Source organism: Dioscorea cayenensis, chromosome 5 (genome assembly GCF_009730915.1).
Source record: "Dioscorea cayenensis subsp. rotundata cultivar TDr96_F1 chromosome 5, TDr96_F1_v2_PseudoChromosome.rev07_lg8_w22 25.fasta, whole genome shotgun sequence".
Lineage (NCBI taxonomy): Eukaryota > Viridiplantae > Streptophyta > Magnoliopsida > Dioscoreales > Dioscoreaceae > Dioscorea > Dioscorea cayenensis.
Window position 1 is genome coordinate 6,355,500 of NC_052475.1, and position 24,650 is coordinate 6,380,149.

A 24,650-nucleotide genomic window follows, 5' to 3' on the forward strand; every position below is an offset into this window, starting at 1 on the left:
TCTATAGCATTAGTCTAGACTTCTTTAGTGTCAATGTACTTTTTATCTCATAGATCTGTAGCCCAAAATATCTTTGCCACATCATCCTATGCCATATCATCATCCCACACAAAAAAAAAAGTGATTAAAATACTTATTGGAAAAGGTTTTATTGAAAATGCCTGAAAGCGTTAGGAAAGTTGGGTAACATCAAGTAGTTTCACTTTCTTCATCTGAAAAGTGTATTATTGACATTGGACTAGAACGTCAAAAGGCACTAGATCATGGGGAAGAATAAAAATTTAAATGGATCATATCCAAGTAGTAAGGCAACAAGTTTTGGTCCCATTACTTGGAGGTCTGAATCCTTTGATCTTAGATAATTTGCCTTTTTATTTAACAAACAAATAAAAATAATTTTATAAAAGGGACTCTTTGTTTTTATAAAAAAATGTCATCTTTATTAACATTTTTTTGTTAATGATATATTAATAAATGATATACTAGAAAAATTTATTATCAAATCGATTACAATTTATATTTTGGCAACTATAAATAAATATACAAATTTATTTATATGATTTTATTTCGTTGGTTAATGTTATAATTCTAAAATGAATGCTAAATCCTAAATTAAAAATCTAACTAACAGGCGTTTCTCCATGTGGTAGAGGCTTAAGCAATTGGTTTTAAGATTAAAGAAGTCTACCTCTTTATTTATGTGGCTCACAATATCTCACTTTGATTAGCTGTTCTTTTGTATTGCATTTTATATTTTATTATTTTTTATTTATGAATTCATCTCTGATATTTTTTTTTATTCTTTTATGTTAATACTTCATTTTTAATTGAGATGAAAGTGTTCAATATAAAATTTTGAATTAATGCTTATTGAATTAAAAAAATAAATTAAACTACAATTTTTTTTGCAAGTAAAACTTAATTTGAATTTTTAATAAAATATTTTAATAAAATATTTTTATATTTTTTTTTATAATTTAAAAATAAATTTTAATTAAAACTAGTTTTTATTTATAATCAATGTGTTATAAACTTATTTATATAAATTGGCATAGGCATGAGAGGTGAGATTGTCTAACCTAAGTTGGACTATATACACAAAGTAAATAATTATTAGATCAAGATTTTCAAAGCAAATGTGACAATCGAATTCAAAATACAACTATAGATTCAATAGATTTACAAAATAACCAAATTGTGGTTAAACATGGTTGATAATAAAGTAAAATAAAATAAAGGGTTAAATTGCTAAAAACAAATAAAATGATTTAATCACCCAAAAATAAAATAATATAAAATAAAACCCAAAATAAACTAAATTGTTAAATTGCCAAGAAAAGGAAAAAAATTAATTTATTAAAACATTGTAATTTTTTTTTTTGAAAAATTGACAAATAAAACATTAACGAAATAAAATGTTAAAAACCTTATATTATTTTACACAATTAATGTATACTAAACTCATAACAATAAGTATATTTTAAGAATTTAAAAAAAAGAAGGATTTTATAAGAATTTCAATAGTGTTTTTATAAGACCTAAAAGAAAAGAAATTGGATGCAAGAAACCCTTCTTTCCTAAACTTTGGCTCATTGTCATCCCTCCTCTTCCTCTTTTTCTATCTGCATCGGCCGTGTTGTTTCCTAAAGCCCTAAAAACCCTTCTCTCCAAGATTATGCTCATCTTTAGTTGTTTCTCTGTCTCGATTGGTCAACAGCTTCTACATCCACTTGTATCAATCCTTCTCACATGAGCTTCGTGGCGTGGTTGCAGGCACTTTTCTGATTTCAAGGATGTAAGTCAAACACCTTGGATGATTCTTCCATTTGAACCTAGCTCTGGTTTTTGAAATTCTTCATCTTCTTTTCTTACAGGGTTTTTGTTCAATTGGAGCTTCCGTGTCCTGAATCTTGTCCGGTTATTGCTGCGGCTGATCCTCAGCCACAATGGACTCTCAGGGATCTCCTTTTAGAGATCAACACATTGGAGTTGCAGCTTGGGAACTCTTCTTCTACTCTGGTGCGTTTGAAGGAAGGCATGCACTCGTAAGTGTGCCTCAGCTTTTGTTCACTGGTTTCCTATGCTGTTCAATTATTGTTTTTGTAGTGTTGGTTTCTTGAACTTTGTTTGTAGGGAATTTTTTCGTGGACTTGAGGTTAATGGTGGTGAGCCTTTCATAATGCACATATCTGATGAGGGTGTTGAGGATTTTGATAGTGATGATGGAGAGAGGTTCGATGAGAGTCTAGGGAAAGGCACTCGATTTTCCTGTGCTGATCTTGATTTGAGGTAATTCTACTGCCATCTCATTTAATAGCATTATGATGCTAGATAAATTTGATATTGTTCTAGAAATCATGACATATTTTTGCAATTGTTTGGTTTATTGGTTGTGAGGGGGTAGGGTGAATTATGTAATGGTGATCACAAAGCCTATGCGGGACTTATAAAATGGGGGAAAACATAAAGAAGACACAAATACAGATGGACTAGATTAGTTTTCTAACTCGGGAGCATAAACAAGTTGATAGGAGTTGGACATGTTTGGACATGACTGTAAGTGGTGATGCTCAAACTATTGCTAGTAAGCAATTTCTTCATCCTCAAATGATGTCATTCCCTGAGATTGCCATATGTGTATGACAGTGGCATATCAAAGTAATTAACAAATGTTTACCCTATACCAAGCTATGAAAACAAAAAGTATGCATTTAGTTACAATAAGTCCCTTCGTTTATTTATGAGTTTGTGATTGATGTAATTAGGTCAATGATTTGGGTAGGTGCTTAGAACTTATAACTTTACTAACGAAAAGGCTGTGAAGACTTTTTTCATGAGGGAAACCTGTTGTTGAACGTTGATGTCCAACATATTCCAATTGTTGATAAAAATTGCTACATCCTTTACATGTAAGAGATTTTTTTGGTGATTTTTAAATTGTGATCCTTTTTTTTTGTTTTTCTTTTTTAGTCTAAAATGGAAGTAGGCAGAGGGAATGTTATTTTATCGTCAAATTTACTAGATCTTGCATGAATCACAGGACAGTCAGTTTGTTGGGATTCTCATTATTACGATTGGAACAAAAAAAAATTATATTGGGTAAGTTTGAAGTGCCACATTGACAGAAGGATCATTGAACATGCAGCATTTCTTATTTGGCTCAAAAAGGAACCTTTGATACAGGATATTGAGGCAATATGGTCTGTCAGAGAACTTTTTGTTGATGTCAACGAAAGGCTGAAATTCCGCTGTTTTGTCAAAGTTTACTGGGGGCCTTTTGTTTCCCTTGAATCCTTGATGAAAGAACTCAAAAATCAGCATTAGGTGAAAATAACTAGATAGAATGTCATATTAAATAGAAAGTATGAGTACCCCTAGATTTGGTTTGAAATTTTGTATGTCCCAAAGCAATACTGATTGTATTTATCAGCAATACTGTACCTGCAATAGAGCTAAATTGGGTTTGATGTTGTTAGCAATTAATATTTTTAACATCACTAAAGGCAAGCTTTGGTGGATGACTTAATCAAAAAGTTTTTTTATATTTTCGGGCATTCAATTAGATCTTGGATGAATGTTACATGACCAACTCTGCGAGCTATCTAGGAAAAACAAACCTGAAACCAGGACCTATGAAGTGTCCTTCAAGAGATTGGAACACGTAGTACTCTAGGACTTTGAATAAACGAGGAAATAAGCTATAGAAGAAGAAAAGAAAGGAATATGATCAAATTTTATCATCTTTCATTGTTGCATTAGTTAGCCTATATCACATGGATGTTGTGTTGAAGTATGACGATAAGATCACCATCTTTTGATTCTAACTTCATATTCTTTTCCTTGATGTGTCCAGCAAATTTCCTTAAAGTATTTTTCAAATTAATTTCCTTTTGAGTACTTTTTGAATTCCAGTTTTCATGCAAATGATTTCAAGATTTTAAACTTTATGTCTCATTGGTTTACATTAGTTCTACTTAGCAAATTCATCAACTTGGCTGGTCAATATTGATTATAATAGGTGACTATTAAGAGAATAAGCATCCATTGATTTACACATGAGAAACAGAGAAGTTGCAAATTTCAGGATAACCAAGAACTATATGACATTCAATGCAGTAATGAATGAACCTACAACCAAACAAACAAATACATGCATTTATGTGTGAAAAGATCATTACAATAGTTCATGTTCTGACTTTTAACCTTTGAGTAAAAACTGACATTTTTAACTCTGGATTATGTTACTGTCATTTTGGTACATGTTTCGGCATTATATGAGATCTTCCATCAAACTTGCTCCTACTGTGTAGCTATCTATATCTATGAACCTTGGGTGTTGCCTTGATTTACTATGTTGGATCATAATAATTTGCTCTGTTGATTTTCTAGAAGTTGAACAATTGGTAATTATTATTATTATTTACCTTCAAATATTGTTTTATTAAACACCTTCATCTCAGTGACTTAGAAAGTTCCGAGGATGAGGGATATCTCAAGATCACACCTCATTTGGTGCATAAGAAAGGTCCTGAGGACAGCATCTTATTTGAATATGAACGTGAGCGTGAGATAAAAGTTAAGGTATTTATTCCATATGCCTCCCATTTTAATTTGTAATATTGGTTTATAGTATGCTGTTATAGTCTGTGCCTGGCAAATGACTTATAGCTAAACCATGTGGTGTGTGTTTTTGCTGGATGTAATAGCTGTTTGTAACATGGATTTTGAAAGTTTGAATTTGGTCTAGTTGTAAAAATTTTTAATTGAAAATTATATTATTCCTATTACTAATTTATATTTATAATTAAAGATATGATACCTATTATTAAGACACGTTTTATTCTAAGGATGGCAAATCGAGTAGCCCTGGATGAGACAAAAGATGTCTGTTGAATGTTTCATGCATCATGTTTGCATCCATTACCTATCTTCTTCAATTATTAGTATGCTATAGGTCGTCAAATTATCTGGCGCTTTTGGTTTGACATCAAGATTTGTGCTCTTCAATTATCAGAAGTGTCAGGTGGAACATTGGCTTCTTTGGAGGCAAGCTATGCTCTGAAAATGGATTGTCTTCTGCCTTAGTCGTGTTGCAAATGGTGTTCAGAGCAAGGATAGAGGCATATAAGTGAAAAATTGGATAATCAGTATAAGCGCAAGATGTAAGTTATTCTGGTTTTCTTGATAATTGTTTCCAGTTTATGTCATGATTGAATGCTTGCAAAGTCATGTTACTCTGCATGTGTTGTATATTAATTCCAACCACTTTCCATCATGTATGATGAGGGTTATTTTTCACATCAAATCTGGTCTTTGTATTTGATATTAGATAGTGTTCATTGATGCATTAATGACTATCTGGTGTGTGTGTGTGTATATATAAATATTTCAATTTGTTTTGAACTTCTATCATGTATAAGTTCAAACCTTTTCCAAAATTTGCTGAACATTGGCATTGGTTGAACATAGTGGTTCAGTTCTGTACTGTGTAGTATTAGGATGTAAATCTCCCTTTTATTAATTTATTAAACACAAAGTCAGAACTCAAAAGGCATTGAAGAATGTCTAGTTATCATTTTTTGTTTGTGAATTAAGGTTGTTTAGATTCTTTACAAATTGAAGATGTATGTAAAGTTGTTAAACCAATTACATGAATTCATATTTTTCCTGAAGCTAACTGCTAATATATCTCTTTTCATTTGTTTCATTAAAAGTTGTTTTTGTATTAACATGGCTTAGAAGTTGTAAACTGGATACCTACCTTATGGTTGAGAGAGAAGGAAATAGAGAGTATAAAGAGAAAGTGAATATAATTAGAGAAACTGAGGATTGATCTAGTGAGAAAAAGATTAGACTGTGTGCTAGAGGAGAAGAGTATTGGTGAGGAAATTGAGAAATGGGTTATTGAGATCCAGGGAATAACTTGTGACAGCATAGAGAGAAAAGTGATGAAAAGAGATAAAGCAAGGTGTGAAGATGCTAAGATAGGAGTGGTGGAAGAGCAAATGACAGATTGATGAGATGGAGATGGGAAAAATACTTGCGAGAAAGGAAGGACATAAAGTTAAGAGGAGAATTATGGGATGAAGTAGAGGAAGAGGGAGTAATGCCTAAGTGAGCTAGGTCTTATATGCTAGAAAAACCTAACCTAAACATTGTATAACAAAGAGTCTGTACCATATTGTAAATTCTTTTATTTTCTGAGCAATCTTGAACAACATATTCTACACATTTCTTTCAAGGTTTGCTCTTATATAGTTATATTTTTGGAACAATATATTCTTTTATATATATATTAATATGATTTTTTAAAATAAACTTATAATTTCTACTTCAGTTTTATGAAGAAGTATATTCTGATTTCAACCATCAAGTAAAAATATTGGACAGTTCAAATAGTATTAAGAATAAGATTTGAACAAGAAATAGGTTCAATTTTTCGAAGTAATCTTTGGACACGACGTGTCTGTGGCTTGGTGGGAGGAACTTGGCTCACTGTGTTAATGGAAACTGCATGATATTGTTTACCAAAATGAACGGATTCAAGCAACTTTATCCCATTTAATTTTTGTTTGACTAGAACTTATTGATATATTCTTTAGTTTAATTATAATGCAATTTGATCTATGACATTTTTGTGAGCTAGTTTCGTACTTATGTGTTTCTCATGGTAATGTGTAGGAAAACATATTTGATTGCTTTATACAATTGGCTAGCATTTAATACTTCCATACTTCCAGTTTTTTTTTTCCTAGGCATGCCATGCATGTTTTGCAATATGTTTTGTGAATTTGATGCTTGTTTGCTTTAGTTTGCCTCTTACCTTGCACAAATAAAAAGTGAAAAGAAAAGTAAAAGAAAATCAGCGTACCATCCAGTTGTTAATTTGGTTTTGTGATAGTTCTCATAGTTGGGAAGAAGCAATTGATGTTTGGTGCTTAACTGCAGTGCAGAAACGATGGACTGTCACCTGTCTGCTATCCGAAGGGATTTTGAACAGAGATGTCAGATTGAAGAACGAAGAATAATAGAAGATGCAGCCATTGAAGAAGCCAGAAGGAGAGAGATAGCTCTCTTGGAAGAAAAAGTTCGACAAGAAAAGGCAAAAATGGAAACAGAGGTTAGTTTGTGTGAGTTTTTATGTGTGCAGACATACACATGTACACTTGCATTAGGATAGATGTGTTTATGGGGATGTTTTTACATTATATTTCTGTATGGGACAACCTTCTTTTTAAGAAATCTAGAGCTTGAAATTGCATTGTTATTTTTTGAGATTTTACCATTGGTGCCAACAGAATACCTTAGCATTAACTCTTTTTTGTGGTTATGCATTTGTTGTTTTTCCTTTTCTCATTGAATGAAAATTTTGTACTTGTGGATTTTTCTTTAAATATGATGGACCAAGGATAATGGGAAAGGGTATTAACTTCATGCTATAATTGTTTTCTTGGTAATGCTGTATGTTGATTTTGTTGTTTCTAAATGTGTCTGAGGAAGGACTGACATTGTTTGTCTCCAATGAGTTGCCTGCAGAAATCTTGTATTGAGATTTTTTTCTGTTCTTGTGTTTTAGTGGTAGCACTTGGTATTTAGTGCTGTTTTACTTTTTCCACACAGCAAATGTTTGAACTTCATGAATATAAATTCTTGTGTAAGTAACTATATGAAGCATTTTGCCTTTTAATTGCTTCTTATGCATTCCTTATTTTAATTTTATTATGTAGTATGGCACACATCCTGATTATCAGATTCTTGCGTCTCTCATATGTTCCGCTATTCTTTTTCCAACTTTTCCTTTTTGGATATTATTCTTGCCAATGCATAGTAAACTGAATTTTACTATACTGATTGTTGAATTGATATTTCTTATTTTTAAGACATTTTCTGTCATTTGATATTTACTGCAATCAATTGGTTGACTATCCAACATTATTATCAAGTTTGAGGAATTCTTATATTCAGCACATTTTGTTGTTCATGTTACTGTATTTTTTTAAACCATGTATAACAAAAAAATCAATATCAAAGATATAGTTAAATTTTATTTGGAAGGGCATTATCATCCTAAATTTGTCAAGAATTAAAAAAAGAAGAGCTTAAGTAAGATACTTGATCTGATGGTTGTCATTGGGAAGTTTGCTAAATCAGTGTCTGTCTGAGAAAGTTTACCATGAACAACGGACCAATTAGCATTGTAAGAAAGGATTGGATTCATGAAGTTACGTATTTCTCCTATTTTCTGTGTTTTTTTTCCATCATTTTTGAGTGTGCTTTTAATTTTCTTTTTAGCATTGTCATTCAAACTCTTTAGGGGGACTTTTGTGAGAAATGGATTGGACATTGGAGATCACACCGTAGGTTTTTGGCATTGACGTTAGCTCTGCCTTCTATCCTTTGTCAAATAACATGCTTGAATTGTTAAACATTTTACTCATATTTGTTGTAAAGACTGAAGTTTGTATCATCCACCCTTGTCTATCATTGGTTTTTAACTTGGACCTGTTAGAAAAAAATTGAGGTATTCTGAATTGTTTGTTGACACAGACAAAGTAAGGGAAAACATCTTAAATAATTTCAATATTGGACCTGCAGGACATGCAATAGTTCCAAACGGAATCTCTTTAGAAAGAAGATATTTTTTCTTATGGTAGCTTGCTCCAATCCCTTGGGGATCACATAGCCCATGTCGAATTAATCTTATTTTGGGCTGGAGCAATGACCATATATATGCGAATATATAACTAAGAATTCCACATGAGTTAATTTAGTAATTGTTGATATGAACATAGATGCATGGAAGACTATCCTCTCAACATAAGCTTTTTGGTTGAGTTGAGCCCAACCAACATACATTTGTTTTGCATTTAGCATGGTGCTAGTTTGGTTAATTTGTTTGCAACTTGACTAGAGAAAAGGACTTGCACATAGGAAGGGACACATAAGGGATAAATATTGCTCTTGCATTGGTTAATTTGGTACATGTTAGTAGGAATGTATAAGTCTAGGCCTTTCATTCTATTAACTCAAGCTTTTAAGCCTAGCTAACATGTGCCTGATTTGCCATGTGATAATTTCTAGTACATGCTTTTTAGTAAGTACACTCATTCCTTGTATAAAATATGTTTCTCTGTTTGAAGTTGCCCATATTGATAGCATCCTCATTTTCTTCACAATTTTCTGTCATGGTATTTTATGTTAAAGCAGTATTGTTATTCTTTTTCTGTAATTTCCGTAATTCCTGAGCTTCTCTGTCAATGTTTTATTGAGCTTATCTCCATTCTGACACTTTATTTGGCTTCACGACTTTTCTATCTGGCAAATTTCTTTTAATCTACTCTCATACTACTTTAATGAAAAACCTGAAACTTAAAAGCCAACAAAACATGGTTTTGCTTTTTATTGTTTGGTCAAACATTTACATTATTGTCAGTTTTGTTTTTTAGACTACACAGAGCTGTAGGTGCAATCTTCAAACTTGATGTAGAAAGTACCCTGTCCGGTTTGCTTGTGTTGTGAGAAAATTTGAACTTTGGGTTTTCTAACTTAAATTTACTTAATTCTTTAATGCCACTACATTTCTCACCATGCAAGAGCCTGACCTTTGAGTACTATAAAATGTAAGGTATCAGCTTGCCAATTTAAACCATAAGATGAACGGAAGAAAGCTGAGAAATGTTGAATGACCATGACACCTTAGAATAAAGATGAAGATTCGTTAATCACCATGATTTCCTATAATGAAGATAAAGAATGCGGTGTTAGTTTCACTATAACTGGCCATCTTTCTGTGACTGTTGTGTAGCCAAATACAACTTCAATATCCATCCATTTGGGAAAAGGAGACAATACTGAAATTAAACTAAATCAAAATTATTCATTGTGAAAATAAGTACCCCAAAGTGCGTATAATTGTTTTGTTTCTTGAAGAGCGTCACTCAATCCTTTAATCTGGCATCACATTATCATTTAAGTTCGGTTCAAATCACATGTTTTTTAATATAAACTCGCATCGTTTGATAGATAAGTTAAAATGCAGGCCAGATTGAGGGCTACCAAATTAGCTGAAGAAGCACAGAAGGCAGCCGAGGAAGCTGCAATAAAGGAATCGAAGGAAGCTGCGGAAAAAGAAGCAGAAGCTCTGCATAAAGATATCACAGAAAAAGTTCAAGGCTCCCCTTCAAAAGTTTCTAACAATATCGTATCTAATGTAGACAAAGGTACAAGGTTGGCTGGATTTAAAAGCCATAATGCTTATCTAATTTCTTAGGGATGTTCTTATATGTTCCATTGTTCATATTTCTGATGACTTCATGGCAGGTATAAAAGTTCTCGCTGCAGATAAGGCATTAAAAGTTGAGGAGAGCAGAATAAAATTCCATGATGAAGTGGCTCAAGAGATGATGTTGAGCTCCAATGAGGTCTTTCTTTCTACACCATTTACATTGATTTGATTAGACCTTTTGAATATGTTCCTTGTCATTTACTTTAGTCAAGGGTATGTGAGTAAACGTCCAAACTGAGATTCCAAAATTGCTCGTTTGGTTTTGTTTTCTTTGTGTTTAAATACTTAGCTTTGTTTGGTTCAGATCTGCAAACCAATTCAACTTCAGGTCTTTTTTAATTTGGGTTCTTGAAAAACGGGGTGAACCTAAACCAAAGAAGATTAGCTTACTGGTCCAGATTTTAGTTACTTGGCTCTGTGAGCTTTATCATGAGCCATGCTGCATCATTATATCGTTATTTGTGACTGAAGTTTAAAATTCAAGAACTATAGAAAATATAACTCACCTTCCAACATACTGAACGCTGCTGGTATAGTTACTTTTCTTCAAAGCTACCAAACCAACTAACAACGCATTTGTTTCTATGTTTTGAAATTTATTTTATATATTTAATGAAGTAAAAATTTTCAAACTGAAATGAACCAATAATATACAGGTTATGTTTGTTTTTGGCAATATATTCTGTTTTGGTTGTGTTGATAAACTTTAAAACTGATTGATTCAGTTCATGTTGAAGGTTTTTCCATAAATGTGACTGAACTGAAATGTGGAGACCACAACATCACAAAATGTTGATTAAGTGGGAGTTTGAACAAATTTCCTTAATCTTAAAAACAACTCCAGTTTGTTTTTATTTTTTTTAACTTCATTTTTTTTCCTATTTATAATTTTTTATTTTATACTCCACATCAGTGTTGTTAAGGCGCGCCTAGAGGTGTCCAGGCGCAACACTAAACCTCCTTAGCGCCTCTAGGGTCTAAGGGCAAGGTGCTTTTAGTCAGGCGTAGGTTTTTTGTGCCTTTTTTGCTCCTGAAGTGCAAGGTGCAAGAAAAGGTGTGCCTGATTGAAAAAATTGTTGGTCTTCTATTGTTCAAAAGAGCCACAGTTTACTAGGCATTGGTATTTGAAAAGTCTCTAAGTCTATTAAAAGAATAGAATCTAATAATTAAGCAATAAATTTATTAAAAATAGAAGTATGGTAGTCTTCTATGTTTGAAGAGGGAGAGCAATAGCCACTACGGGTGCAAATTTAGATGAAGCAGAAGATGATTTGGTGTTTGAAGATGACGAATTAATTTGGGGTGTAGTGGCAAGTGTTGCTGGTCTTGGAGAACCATCAAGACAAATTATATTGCAATCAAAAATCTAGAAGAAATTTTTTTAAGTTGTTGAAGAGGAAGATGACAATGAAGTAGAGCATTATGTAGATTTCTATGATTCACGAGCAAGGAAAAAGATGAAAACATGAATTTAGAGTTTCACATTAATGATGATGATTATTAGTTGCTTATGATTTTTAGGAATAGAATTCCGACTTTAAGATGAGACAAGTTTGTTAATATTAGAGTTTAAGGCTTTAAGCTTTCTATTTGTCTATCATATACCATATATATATATACATATATATTCTTTATGTGTGTCGCCTTTACTCGATCAGGCACGGGCTTTTTATCGCCTCGCTAGGGCGATATAAAGGTCCTAGCACCTCGGTTGCGCCTTTGTGCCCTTAACAACATTGCTCCACATTTGTTTTATAGCTTCTAAAGTTCTAAACAAGTAATTATTTTGGCCAGGAGTTTGATAGATGTGGGCGACAAATTAGCAAGCTTTTGAGACAAATAAATAGAACTCAACAGAAAGTCAGGTTAGTATATATAGTTTTTCTTTCTTTTCTCTACTTTTGCATTTTTCCTGGATATCAACTATTTGTTAATATCATTTGGTTATAACAAAAATTAATGCGTGTAAATAGATTTTACCATTTATTAAATCATTTTACAATGGCAGTCTTGTAGAGATTGTTTTCAACTTTTAGATTAAGAAAAGGATTGTTTACCTTTCTATATTTGGTTATCTATAGGCTGTAGAAATGGGTCAATTTCAGTCTTTAAGGCATGATGTTGATTTACATGTCCTTAACGGAGCAAGTTATGCTTCATACATGGCTTAAATAAAAATTATATTGTATTCTTGCCATGATGGCTCTATAGAATAATACAAACTATTGAAAAATTTGACAACTTCTAAGGGATTCATGGTCTCAAATGCTGCTCTACTATTCTTCACAATAATATATATATATATATATATATTTCTATGAACAGAGCTGTTTCAGTTGCTCTCTTTGGCATCATTGATGGTCCCTCAGTGCCCACGGCCCATATCTTGTTTGTTAGTTGCGTTAAAAGGTATTTAATAATTTACTTTTGTATTTCTTTTCTTTGTTTGAATCAATATCTGAGTACAAAAGATAAATTCATATGTTTTCATTCTGCTGCACTTCTCCTTATCCTTTAGGAGTTGCCCTTTTTCTTGTTTTCATTCTCCTTATCCCTGACTTGCACGTATTTTTCTATAATGTTTTCACTTTTTAATTTCTATGTTCTACAATGGTTTGGTTTAGTCACTTTAAATTGATTTTATTTTGATATGGATCCTTACAATTATTTCTTCTTATAAATTTATGCCGATATTACTAAAATGATTATTGAATCATTCAAAGGTGGCACTTAAGATGCTTTTCTTTGCCACTCCTGTGAATTTTTATTCTATTTGTTAGGGTTCACATAGTAATTGATATAAATTTAAATGATGTTAGGTTTCACTGAAGTTTGTCATGTTTTTAATAAAACTAGTCTTATTGTGTGCATTATTGAATGGATCATGGTCAATAGGAAAAGGAGGTGTTCGGTTAGTAAGGTTATGATGATCAACAGGAATAGCAGGGGTTTTGTCGGGCCTATTCATATGTTATTTAAACTAATAAAATAAATTAGATTAGGTGATATTTGTGCCGTGGGAATTCGGGATTTCTGAGTAAAATTATAAAGGAATTTATTTAATATTAAAATAATAATAAATAATAATAAATAAAATAGTTAAAGTTAACTAATTAAATTTAATATTTTATTTTAGATTTTGGAAAGTCAGTCAAAACAAAACTTGCCAACTATGGTGCAAAACTTTCTTATCCTTAGTGGACTCGATCACCTTTTCCAATTCCTCTCTACTCTATAGTCAGGTTTCAGCCTCCCTTATCAGTCAGCGATTCAAGACCCCACAGGAAGAACTCTTATCATCTCTACAAGCCAACTCTATCCCCTCTTTTGTGTTTTTACATTTGTCTGCATGGCAGTGGGCTGTCTGCAAGGAACTGTTGTTAAGATGAACTGCTTAAGTCTCATGCCCATCTTATTGTCTTGTTTATTGCCTCTAGGTAGTTGTTACTCCATTGATTATTTAGCCTTCTAGTCAATATATGTGATATATGTGTGGTTATTTTATTATGAAATCCTTCAAAGGTCATGCAATGAATTACATTTGGCAAACAATATTAAGTCATTAGACTGGTTCCATTAAGCCCCACCACACACATTCAATCACATGCTAGGGTTGAACTACTTTTTGCCATGCATCATTTGAATTCTTGCGCAAATTGAACCATGGATGGCTTACCTATGGCTATACCATGTTCTGCATTTGCATATAAGTATTCCTTCTTGTAGCATTATCTATTTTTCTTAAGCAATGATTGAAAAGATTTGAAAGCAATGAAGTCATGGATTATACCAAGCAGAGAGAGATGTAGACAGCAGGTAATGCAGAGTCAACCAGTCATGTAGATAAGTTTTAGACGTGAAGTATGGAAGGGGCAATAATAAATGAGGCATGGTTCTCAAAAATTTTTACTTCCTATTGGTCAGTAAATTTTCTACTAGTTGGAACCAAGAGGAATATAATCTATAGAAGATGATGACTAGGAAAATAGTCACAAACTTCAGTGTAATTGATTAGCGTGGATTCCATTTTTCCCTAATCCTCACTAGCTTACTATAATAAAAGTTATAGTTAAAAGGTATTCTGTTTCTGATATATGTCCTTTCATTTGTAGAAGTTATTTTCTTTTTTCACATCACTGAGTGTTTACTTCTGAAATTATTCAGTTAGCTTTTCTTCAATACTTAAACTGAGCACATTTTTTTCTTATTGGGTTTAAGATAATACCAATCACTTAATGATTTCAATCAGTTAAAAAAAATAATTTTTTCTTCCATTATGGCAATAACCAGCAGTTCTTTTTATGGATGCTACTCTATCTGATGATTCAGGTTGTTTCATTATGTGAGGAACCCAAATGCAAAAGTTTTGATAGCACTGTCTTTTGCATGGGACATAGTTATTCTCAGCGTCACATCACAGGTATTTGTTTCAATCTGATTGCACTGATCATGTTTTGTCCTAAATGATTCTATGATTGACTTATTAAATGGAGCTCAACTACTTGCGAATTATTTTTCAAGTCATAATTTCCTTCCAGTTTCTACTTCATTCAGTTCAAACTTCTAACACAAGATGTTGAATTCTAGTTGTTCTGTTGTATGTTTTTCCATTCTAAATATTCTTATGACTTATCCCTTCATTTTAAAGCACTATAGATGGACTGGAGTATTGGAGAAGTAATGATCATGATGGATATAGCCAACTGGTTCACTATACTCAAATTGCTGCCCTTCATCCCCTAAAGTGGTTTTCATATTCTCTTAGCTAGGGTCACTGTATTTTGCCAACATGTTACATAAATTAATTCAGGCGGAATCAAAATATTTGCTGGAGAATAATATGGGATAAGAATCAGCTTAACACTTTAAAAGATTTGCTGGTTTGTGGTAGGCCATTTTGCTTGATGATTGATTTGAAAATATATTGGGTGATGGATTAATTTTTCCCTTTAAATTGTAAAACAGCAGAATCGGTTTTTGATTAGATTTGCATGAGATCACAGCTTTTCTGTGGATTTCGCATAATTACATATACCATACATTTGTTTTTATTATTTCTTACATATATATCCATTTAAAGCTCACCTTTTTCAGGTATTTTACATTTATATGAAATGTTGAAGATGCTTATATTTGTTGCCTAATGTGTCAAATGGTGAATCTCCAAGATACTCCAATGAAAGTACTGGTTTTAAGATGTTCAAAATTATGCTTTTCTTTATTTTATTGGATTTGCTATCGATTGATATCCATTCCAAAAGATGTGCTAGTGAATGTAATGATTTTAGTATTCTCTATTTCTGTGATTTGGCGGAGTGCAACACATGCTTATTGTTTATTATTTATTAAGTAATGATTAGTAAAGTTATTCCACTCAGGTCCTTGCTGTAATGGATCTGCTGATTGCTGCCTTGCATAAGGCCTGCATTTACACTGTTCCAAAGCATTTGCAACCTACAGAAGTGAGTCTTTGACAATATGTGATTGAACAATTTTTTGCTTACATGTTCAATACTTGCTATGATGTTAATTTATGTATTTTTGGATGAATGGAGTTAAGATTAACAACTCATATGCTGTATATTTTTACTAACTATTTTTAATTGATCTTGCAAGTTTAATAGTGTGGGTTTTTACCATTTTTCTATGCACTTATACCATCTGTGTAATATCTCTCTACAAACTTGCTAGCTTCTGTTCTACAAAACACGTTTCTTTATAATCTGAACATATTTCATGTTTAATAATGTGAGTCTCTGAACTTGCTATTTAATTATTTATTTATTTTTTAAACTTGGTAAGGTTTATTGCTTAGAATGTTAAGATAAGAAGATATTACATAAATTTAGTTAAGTATGGAAGAGATGGAAATGATTGGTGGATATGAGGCAATATAAGGACTAGAGTTGAATTTATTTGTGCCAAGTCAGGAATTATGAGTAGTTTTAAACAAAAGAATGAGATCATTGAAGATGTTTTGGGTATATGTTATAGAGATTTCGAAGCAGCAGTACAGGAAATGAGGGGATTTATGTTAGTTTGGTTGAATAAGGAGGATCCAAAAATAATACGGATGGCAGCGATAAGAAATAGTGAGCAAATAGAATGCAAAAGAATGACAATACATGTGATATACCATATTTGTTGGAAATTTATGTTTTGTTGATGTTACTAAAGTGTAAATTGTTAATGGCATTGCATCTTTCATCTTTCTCTTTCACACAAAAGAAAATAGAGAAAATGGAAAACCTACCATATAAACTTTGAAGATTGCTTTATAATTAGCTATATATTCTTCTTTGGAATTATTAATTTCATCTCACGAATGAGTTCTGTATTTTATAAACATTTTAATCAGTTATATTATTTTCTCTAGTCACCTTCAAAGTCCAATGACTACCTGAAAATTATTGGCTATCACGAAGAGGAGGGGCGTATTGAAAGCTCTGACAGCTATGTAAAACGTGTGGAATCTTACATGAAGCTATATGCTGCCATAATCCAGGTTCCAGATTCCTTTACCCATCCTCCCAATTCCGTTCACTGGGTGGTTTGCTTGCAGCACAGCACTGATATTTGATGCATAAAATGTGGTTTGTTGCTTGTTTTTGCAGACACAGGTTCCTGGTATCCAAAACCCTCATGGCTTAAAAGAGGGCTGGGCCTGGCTTTCAAGATTCCTGAACAACCTTCCTGCTAACAGGACCACTGCTGTTGCACTACATGCTTTCTTAAAGGTTCTTGCCTATGTCATAGTTCTTATTCGACTTATTTCGCATGATTTGTTGCGCTTGTGGTATCTCATTCAAATATTTGTTCTCAGATGGCAGGTTTTGCACTTTTTAAGAGATATAGGTCTCAGTTCAGGAAGATATTAAATTTCATATCAGATAACTTTTTGCCTGTACTAAAGAAGAGGGATGATGCTAGTAAGGTCTATGTGGAAATTGAAGAGTACTTGCAGAGCAAGGCCTATTTAACCCAACCAGAAGGCTGGTCCCTTCAGAGTGGTCTGCTTTCCAGGGAATTAGTTTGACCAACAACTTCAGGCTATGGTTGCATGTTGTTCATTCATTAAATTTTGACCTTGATGATGTCAAATTGTAAACTATCATATAATTATAGTATGTTCCCACTTGACATGGAGCATCCTTCGTGGTTTCTTCCACCATCAGCCTGTGTGCTTGTGCTTTTTTGGAGCACATTTATGGCAGTTCTCTTGTTATCTGACATCCCTGTGTAACCTAGAGGTCTGCTTCTATTCTCTTAACCTTGTTTATCTTAATTATTTTGGTCATTTTGTGCTGCTGGTACTTTTTACTCAGTTTGACAGACTGCCTTGATCTTAACTCTGTTCATCAGGTTTCTTCTCGAAATTTTCGGCCAACTGCTTGTATACAAATAATGATTAGCATTAAAGAGTAGTGTACTGATTCAATGACAGATGTAGGTGAAGAAGATCAGCTGGACGCAACTTGAACACTGTTGAGAAAGTTAGCAAGCACGTCCAACAAGCTGTCTGTGGCCAGAGCAAGCATGTCGATGACCCTTTGAAGTTGGGACTTGGCCTTAATCCTCATGAAATTAAACCCCGCAAGTTCAGGTTCATGGCACCAACTTGTAATGGGAAACAGATGGACAGGGAGAGCCTTAAAGAGTTCAGCATCATATGAATTGATTGTACTGTGTAATGTTATTTGTACAAAATAAATAATAGCCATTCAGATATCCCTGAGATGTGTTGTTCGATGTGTACCTTGAAGAACTAATGTATTGGGAAACAATTATGTGCAAATTCTAGTATTTCACACACAGATCAGTGATTAAAGATAGCCTTAAAAAGGATGATGCTTTAAATGTATGATGTTATACCAAATTTTCAGACGGGAAGAATTCTGCTAGTACTATGTAAAGTATGCAGCATAGCCAGTCTGTTTAGCTCACTGAATCATGGAGTTAATATCTTGAAACTAAACTAAAAACTCTTAGATTGTCATGTTTTTTCTTCTGGGTTACAAGATTTGAACATTAGCTACTAATTCTACTTAAATGATTCCAGACTCTGCAACAACTAAGTAGGTTTTAACTTAACCTTGTTCAATGTTTTATGAAGATAGGAGAAATAGTTTGTATATCTCATTAGTAAAGGAGTACAAGGATATATATAGAGAAATATTAAGGTTTTGTGGTATGGGCCGAATATGACCCATTAACCAAATATAAACTATAACATAATTCTAATACTTCCCCTCAAGCTGGAGCATATATATCGAGCATGCTCGACATTTTGTTGCATAGATTACTAAAGACTTTCTAACATTTAAACCCTTGGTGAAGATATCCGCCCGGTTGCTCAGATCGATTGGGTATATGGCGTGAGATGACTCCCTCGATTTGCATATCACGTAACATAGTGACAATCAACCTCCACATGCTTGATACGCTCATGAAATGTTGGATTATTTGCAATGAAGATGGAGGCATGGTTATCACACAACATCTGCATAGGTATTGTGATAGGGAATCCCAACTCAAATAGAAAAGACTGCAATCAAATTATCTCACAAGTTGTCTGTGCCATCGATTGCTTCTGCACTCGATCTCGATTCTGTTTCTTGCTTCGCCAAGTAACCAAGTTTCCACCGACATACGTACAGAAGCTTGACGTAGACTTTTTGTCCCCTCTATCACCAGCATAACCCGAGTCAGAATATGCTACAACGTCTAGGTGACCATGATTCTTGTAGAGAAGACTTTTGCCGGGAGCTCCTTTAACATATGCAAGAACCCTCAGAGCACCCTGCCAGTGAAATTCTCGGTGGCTCATGCATAAACTGACTCAGGAGTCCAACTGCGTAACATATATCAGGACAAGTAACAGTTAGATAAATGAGTTTGCCAATCAGACGTCTGTATTTACCAGGATCTTTGAGAAACGGGGAAGATGTCTCCCAAAAGGGTGGTGACTGCTCAATAGGTGTACTATCTGGTTTACAACCCATTAAACCAGTCTCCTCAAGTAAGTCCAACACATACTTCGGCTGTGAGAGAGTCATCTTTCATTTGGCATATGCAAACTCAATACCAAGGAAGTATCTAGGTCGTCCCATGTCTCGTGTAACGAAATATTTCATTAAATGCTCCTTAGTTCTCTGAATGCCCTGGCGATCGCTACCCGTCAACAAGATGTCATAGACATATACCGCAAGTACAACACAACCAGTTGAAGTGTTCTTATATAACACAAAATGATCCACATTACACATGCGAAAACCATCTGCAACTGCAATTACACTAAATTTGTCAAACCATGCACGAGGACTTTGTTTTAGACAATAGATCGCTTTCTTGAGTTGGCAGACTAGATTCTCCCCCTGAGCAACATACCCCGGAGGTTGCTCCATAAACACTGTCTCAACTAAGTCTCCATAGAGAAAGGCATTCTTCACATCAAGTTGACAGAGTGCCTATGATTGATTCATAGCTACCAACAGTAGAATGCGAATGGAATTCAAATGAGAAACTGGTGAAAAAGTCTCAGCATAATCAACACCATAAGTTTGAGTAAAACCACTGGCCACCAACTCGAGCTTTGTAGAGATCAACCTGTACTCATCCACTTTGTGCTTGATAGAGAAGACCCATCCGGCAAGTGACGACGACTGGCATCGGCAGGCTGAGGCACAAGCTCCCATGTACCACGAGATCGCAAGGCTTTCATTTTCTCATCCATTGCCGTTTGCCATTGTGGAAGCAAGCGTGCATCTCGGTAGTTCACGGAATTGACTCGATGAACAAGGAAAGAGCAAATGTGAGGAAGGATGGGTGAAGATTATCATAAGAAACAAAAAGGGAGATGGGATGTTTAGTACAAGAACGAATACCTTTGAGAAAGACAATGGGAAGATCAAGAGACAGATCTGCATGGTCCGGGGAGAGGACCGGAGGGGGCGGAGCTTACGGTGGTACACGTTGGCGTCGATGATAAACTCGTCCAAAATGACCATCATTCGTATCCAATGGAGGAGGCGTCACACTAGGCATAGGCACAGGCGGAGGGACCAAAACAGGGATAGGGAAACAATATCACATGACGTAGTTAACATATCGTGAGAAACTGAGTTAGAAAAAAATGATTGAGACTCAAAAAACGTGACATCCATAGACACATAATACTTCCGACTAGTCGGATGAAATAACCGCTATCCACGTTGGAGTGCGGAATAACCAACAAAGACACATTTAAAGCGCCGCACGGGCGCAACTTGTCCAAACCGAGGGTTAAATCTGAACAAAAACCAATACAACCGAAAACACGAGGGGATAAGTGAAACAACTCAGTATCAGGTAGAAGACGACGTAGAGGAACCTCTCCCCTAAGGGTGTAGAAGGCATACATAGGAACATTACGATCTACTAAGAGAGTGTGTGCAACATCCAAGATGTGACGATGCTTTCTTTCAGCAACTCTATTTTGTTGAGAGGTGTGTGGACAGGTGGTTTGATGAATAATCCCAAAGGACGCACACAAGGAATATACAGCAGTAGAGACAAATTCTAAAGCATTATCGGTGCGAAGACATTTGAGAACAGTGGAAAATTGATTTTTTATTTCCAAAATGAATTTTTGAAGGACATAAGTAATAGGCCGACGGTTTTTTAACAAATATACCCAAGACACTCGGGAAAAATCATCAACAAACACAACATAGTAATGATGACTAGAATCGACGCGACCTTCGTAGGTCCCCAAACATCACAATGAACTAAATCAAATAAATCTAATTTCGATCTAGACACTAGAGTAGAACGCTTAAAGGTAGCACGATGATGTTTACCCAACCGACACGACTCACATTGAAAACGAGCTAGACCCGAATCAAGGCAAAGTCATCAAGACTGACTAAGAGCAGGGTGACCCAATCTACATGTACCATATGATCGATGACTCGAAGTCGGAAAATGATGTCTGCTAAACCACGAGGAATATCATCATGCACTGATGTATACATGTCGCTACCACGATTACACTCCCCAAAACCAATCCTCTTCCCTCGCTCATGCATTCAGAAAATACGTTGAAAAGGGAAAAATGTTACACTACAATTCAAATGTTTGGTGATTCGCGAAACGGATACAGAGTTGATAGGAAATTCAGTCACGTAAAGGGACATCATTTAGTCTCAAGATGAAAGGAAGCTCGACAACTCCCTCTCTTGGACATTAAAGCACGATCGCCCATCCAATGGCTACGTGAGCGAAAAATAAACAGAGAAAGGTTTTGAAAATACCTCTCATGTGAGAAGAGGCCCTGAGAGTCAATAATCGGGAAGCTGCTTGGAAGCAAGAAAGGCATTACACGAGGAAAGCAGAGAAGAGAGCGTGGTGTGAGGCGTCGCCACATAATGGCCCTGGGAGAGTCGCAAAGTGCGGCTTGAGAGATAGTGACAAACCTGCTCAAAGACTAGAAGTGGGTGACGGATCGACCACCCTCGGTACTAGCATAGCGTACGCCAGATGACCATGCTTATCCTAACAGCGATCCTCGAGTGTGGCGCCTTGATCGGTAAGGTACACACAAACCTATTTTGAGAATCACCACGGCCACCTCGAACGCCACCACGAAAAGCCTTTCCACCATGCCACGAGGAAGCTAAGCAAAGCGGATCGATCGAGGAGGACACAACCGGGCGACGGAGATGTGGATGTAGAGAGCAGTGCGAAGCACGCGAGTATAAGCGGTGAGCAAGATCGTGCATTCTCTCAAGCTCGTAATGGGAGCCCTTCACTGGTTTTTGTATCTCAAGAGGGAGCCCGAGAAAGATATCGATGGCGATCAACTTCATTCGAAGTAACGACGATAGGGTAGCGGATCAAGAACTAACATGGTCGGTAAATATCTAGCTCATCCAGCGGGCTACGGATGTAGTGAAGAGGCGGGCACGATCGCCTTTGATGGGCTGATGCATGGGTTGCTCGCACGACTCAAAAACACGAGAGATATTATTTTCATTTCCATATGTCAATGCTCGCATTTCCCAAATTGCCTCTCGAGTGTAGTCAACATCACCACGAAGCGCACTGCGAGCATCCTCGGCCAAGCCAATCGAGATACTTGGCATCCTTTGAGTCCCTGCGGATCCGCCTGAGGAGGTACTGATGATTTCTTATGAGCCATAAGGAACCGCTCAAAACTCGTGCCCAAAAACATACAGTTCCTCCCATCCAACTTTAAGGGAGGTACAACGGATGATTCTTAACTAAAGAATACGTAGACGTAAGACATGATGCGATGACAAGACAAATCCTTCAACAACAAGACAAAGGGGCATCAACGGTGAGGGCTGAGGAACATCACAGTGCCCATAGACCAACGAATGGCAAGAGATGAACGAGCGAGTAGCGGGTAGAGTGCGTAATGGGTGGGTGGAAAGGCTAGGATTTGGAGTGGTGGTGGCGGCGGCTAGGGTTTTTGGTTGTCATTCTTGAACGCTCACTATGAATATTTTATATTGTTCAACTTGATATGCTTTGCAAAATTTCCTTGGACTGTCCTACTTGATATTCTTTTGCGGAGTTTCCCTTGTATGATTTATGCGTTCCCTGTCCGTATAGTATATTATCGAGGGTAAGATGTTGATTAGACTTCCAAAAACTGAGCTTTTGATGAGGATTCCTCTTGTATGATTGATAATTCTTAATCACTTCCTACAATATTTCATCAAAGAGATTAAAAAGAAAAGCACCCCCATGAGGCTCAGAGAAAAAGAAAGAGTATTAAGGCAAAATGGCGTACTTCAACATTTTGGGGAGAAAGCTAAGGTTCAGGTTGATGAAAAAGTTTTATAGTTTTAAACTTCTGAAGTTTGAAAAAGATGGAAATGGTACTTTTTGCAATGGAGGAGCCTTGTAAAAGAGATATGGTTTTGTCTTTTGTTCACTTAGCACCTTAGGTTTGAAGAAGTATTGACATGGGAAAAAGAACGAGAGGAAGAAGCATAATGCATTTTGACGGGTTTCAAAATTATGAACTTCCATTTAAGTTTTTTATTTCTTAACAGGAGATGCAAAGTGGATATTTCCCATACAATGAGGCCTTCCTTCCCATTGGAGATTTTTCTTCTTAAAAGTCGCGCCTTTAAAATTCCAAGCTTACGGCTACAAGCGTATGAGGATATCTACGTTTTTCGTGTAGCTGTAATCTTGTTGCTAGCATATGTTGCTTGTTTAGCTTAATTCGTTAGGTCGCTAATCTTTTTCGACATAGTGTTTGGAGCCACGTGACAAGCGTTAATTTGTGGGTAGGAATGGGGTGATAAGGCCCCGAGGGCTTTTGGATTTTGGGCAATGAAGATCTCTCTCTCCTAACTTTCCCTTACGTTTTCCTTTTCACTTCTCAATTTTTGAAGAATTTTCAACGATTTCTCTGTTGTAAGCAATGATAGCTTAACAATTGGTGATGAGAGCGACTTTCCCCGCGACCACGATGGTGACAGTAGACTCGTGTCAAAGCTTTGGAAGACGGCTGATTGAAGAGCTCGAGTTGCGGCAGACAAGAGGGATCGCCAAGCTAATCGAATCTCGATTAGAATACCCGTTTGTTTACGCTAATGACTTCCTTCACATCTAAATCTAAAGCTGGGTTGAAAGGGGTTTAAAGAAAGCTGGAGGCGACCGAGTAAATGGTCGGATAATCTTTCTCCAACTTTTTATGATCAATGCCCCGGACTTAATCGAGGACTCTGGCGAAATCATGAGGCGTTTTCTACGGAATCTAAGAATTTTCTAGAGAATTGTATGTTCCAAGCGCGGCTCTCGACTCTGAGTTTCCTAAGTTCAACGGTAGATGACGTTGAAATGGATGTAGCCACTTCCAATCAATTCTTTGAGCTTTGTACTGAGTCGAGTGAAAATGCTAAGGTATCCTTTGCAACTATGTACTTCCTCTGGCCGTGCTAAATCGAGTGATATAACTCCCATCGTGAGAAGCATCGCGGTATCATGGGATCAATTTGTCATTTGATTTGTTGTAATCGGGTTTCATGATGTGGAAAATGATAGCTTAGTTGGTGAATTTCTAAGCTTCCGGGCATGCCACTTCTGGGTGGTGGACTACCATGATCGCTAGCAGAGCGTTGTCGCCTCTATGCGGAGGAGGCGATGGGAAAAGGATCTCGTTGAGGTGGTACTTGTTAGAATCTCGTCGAGTGTGGGTCGAAGGAAGAGACGCAGTTATAGTAAAATTGTTTAGGCCAAACTATCGCAGTAGGTGAGGCATTTAATGTGGCCTAACTAGTGCAGAGTATGGGTCTATCCATCGACAAAAGCGATCAAACAAGATGGCGCCTCCTTCCAAAACCAAACC

The 24,650-nt window shown here is 35.4% G+C and overlaps 1 protein-coding gene across 1 annotated transcript; it reads left to right on the top strand.

Moving 5' to 3' along the window:
* The first annotated feature begins 1,572 nt into the window (after positions 1-1,572).
* LOC120259924 (protein GLE1-like) lies at positions 1,573-18,113 on the top strand. Its single transcript, XM_039267382.1, has 16 exons — positions 1,573-1,795; positions 1,875-2,045; positions 2,134-2,289; positions 4,461-4,581; positions 4,631-4,653; positions 6,949-7,120; positions 10,040-10,220; positions 10,321-10,421; positions 12,080-12,150; positions 12,611-12,694; positions 14,615-14,705; positions 15,664-15,747; positions 16,662-16,790; positions 16,900-17,022; positions 17,109-17,535; positions 17,648-18,113. Coding segments are annotated over exons 1-15 (1,722 nt in total). The 5' UTR covers positions 1,573-1,793; the 3' UTR covers positions 17,322-17,535; positions 17,648-18,113.
* The last annotated feature ends 6,537 nt before the right edge of the window (positions 18,114-24,650 follow it).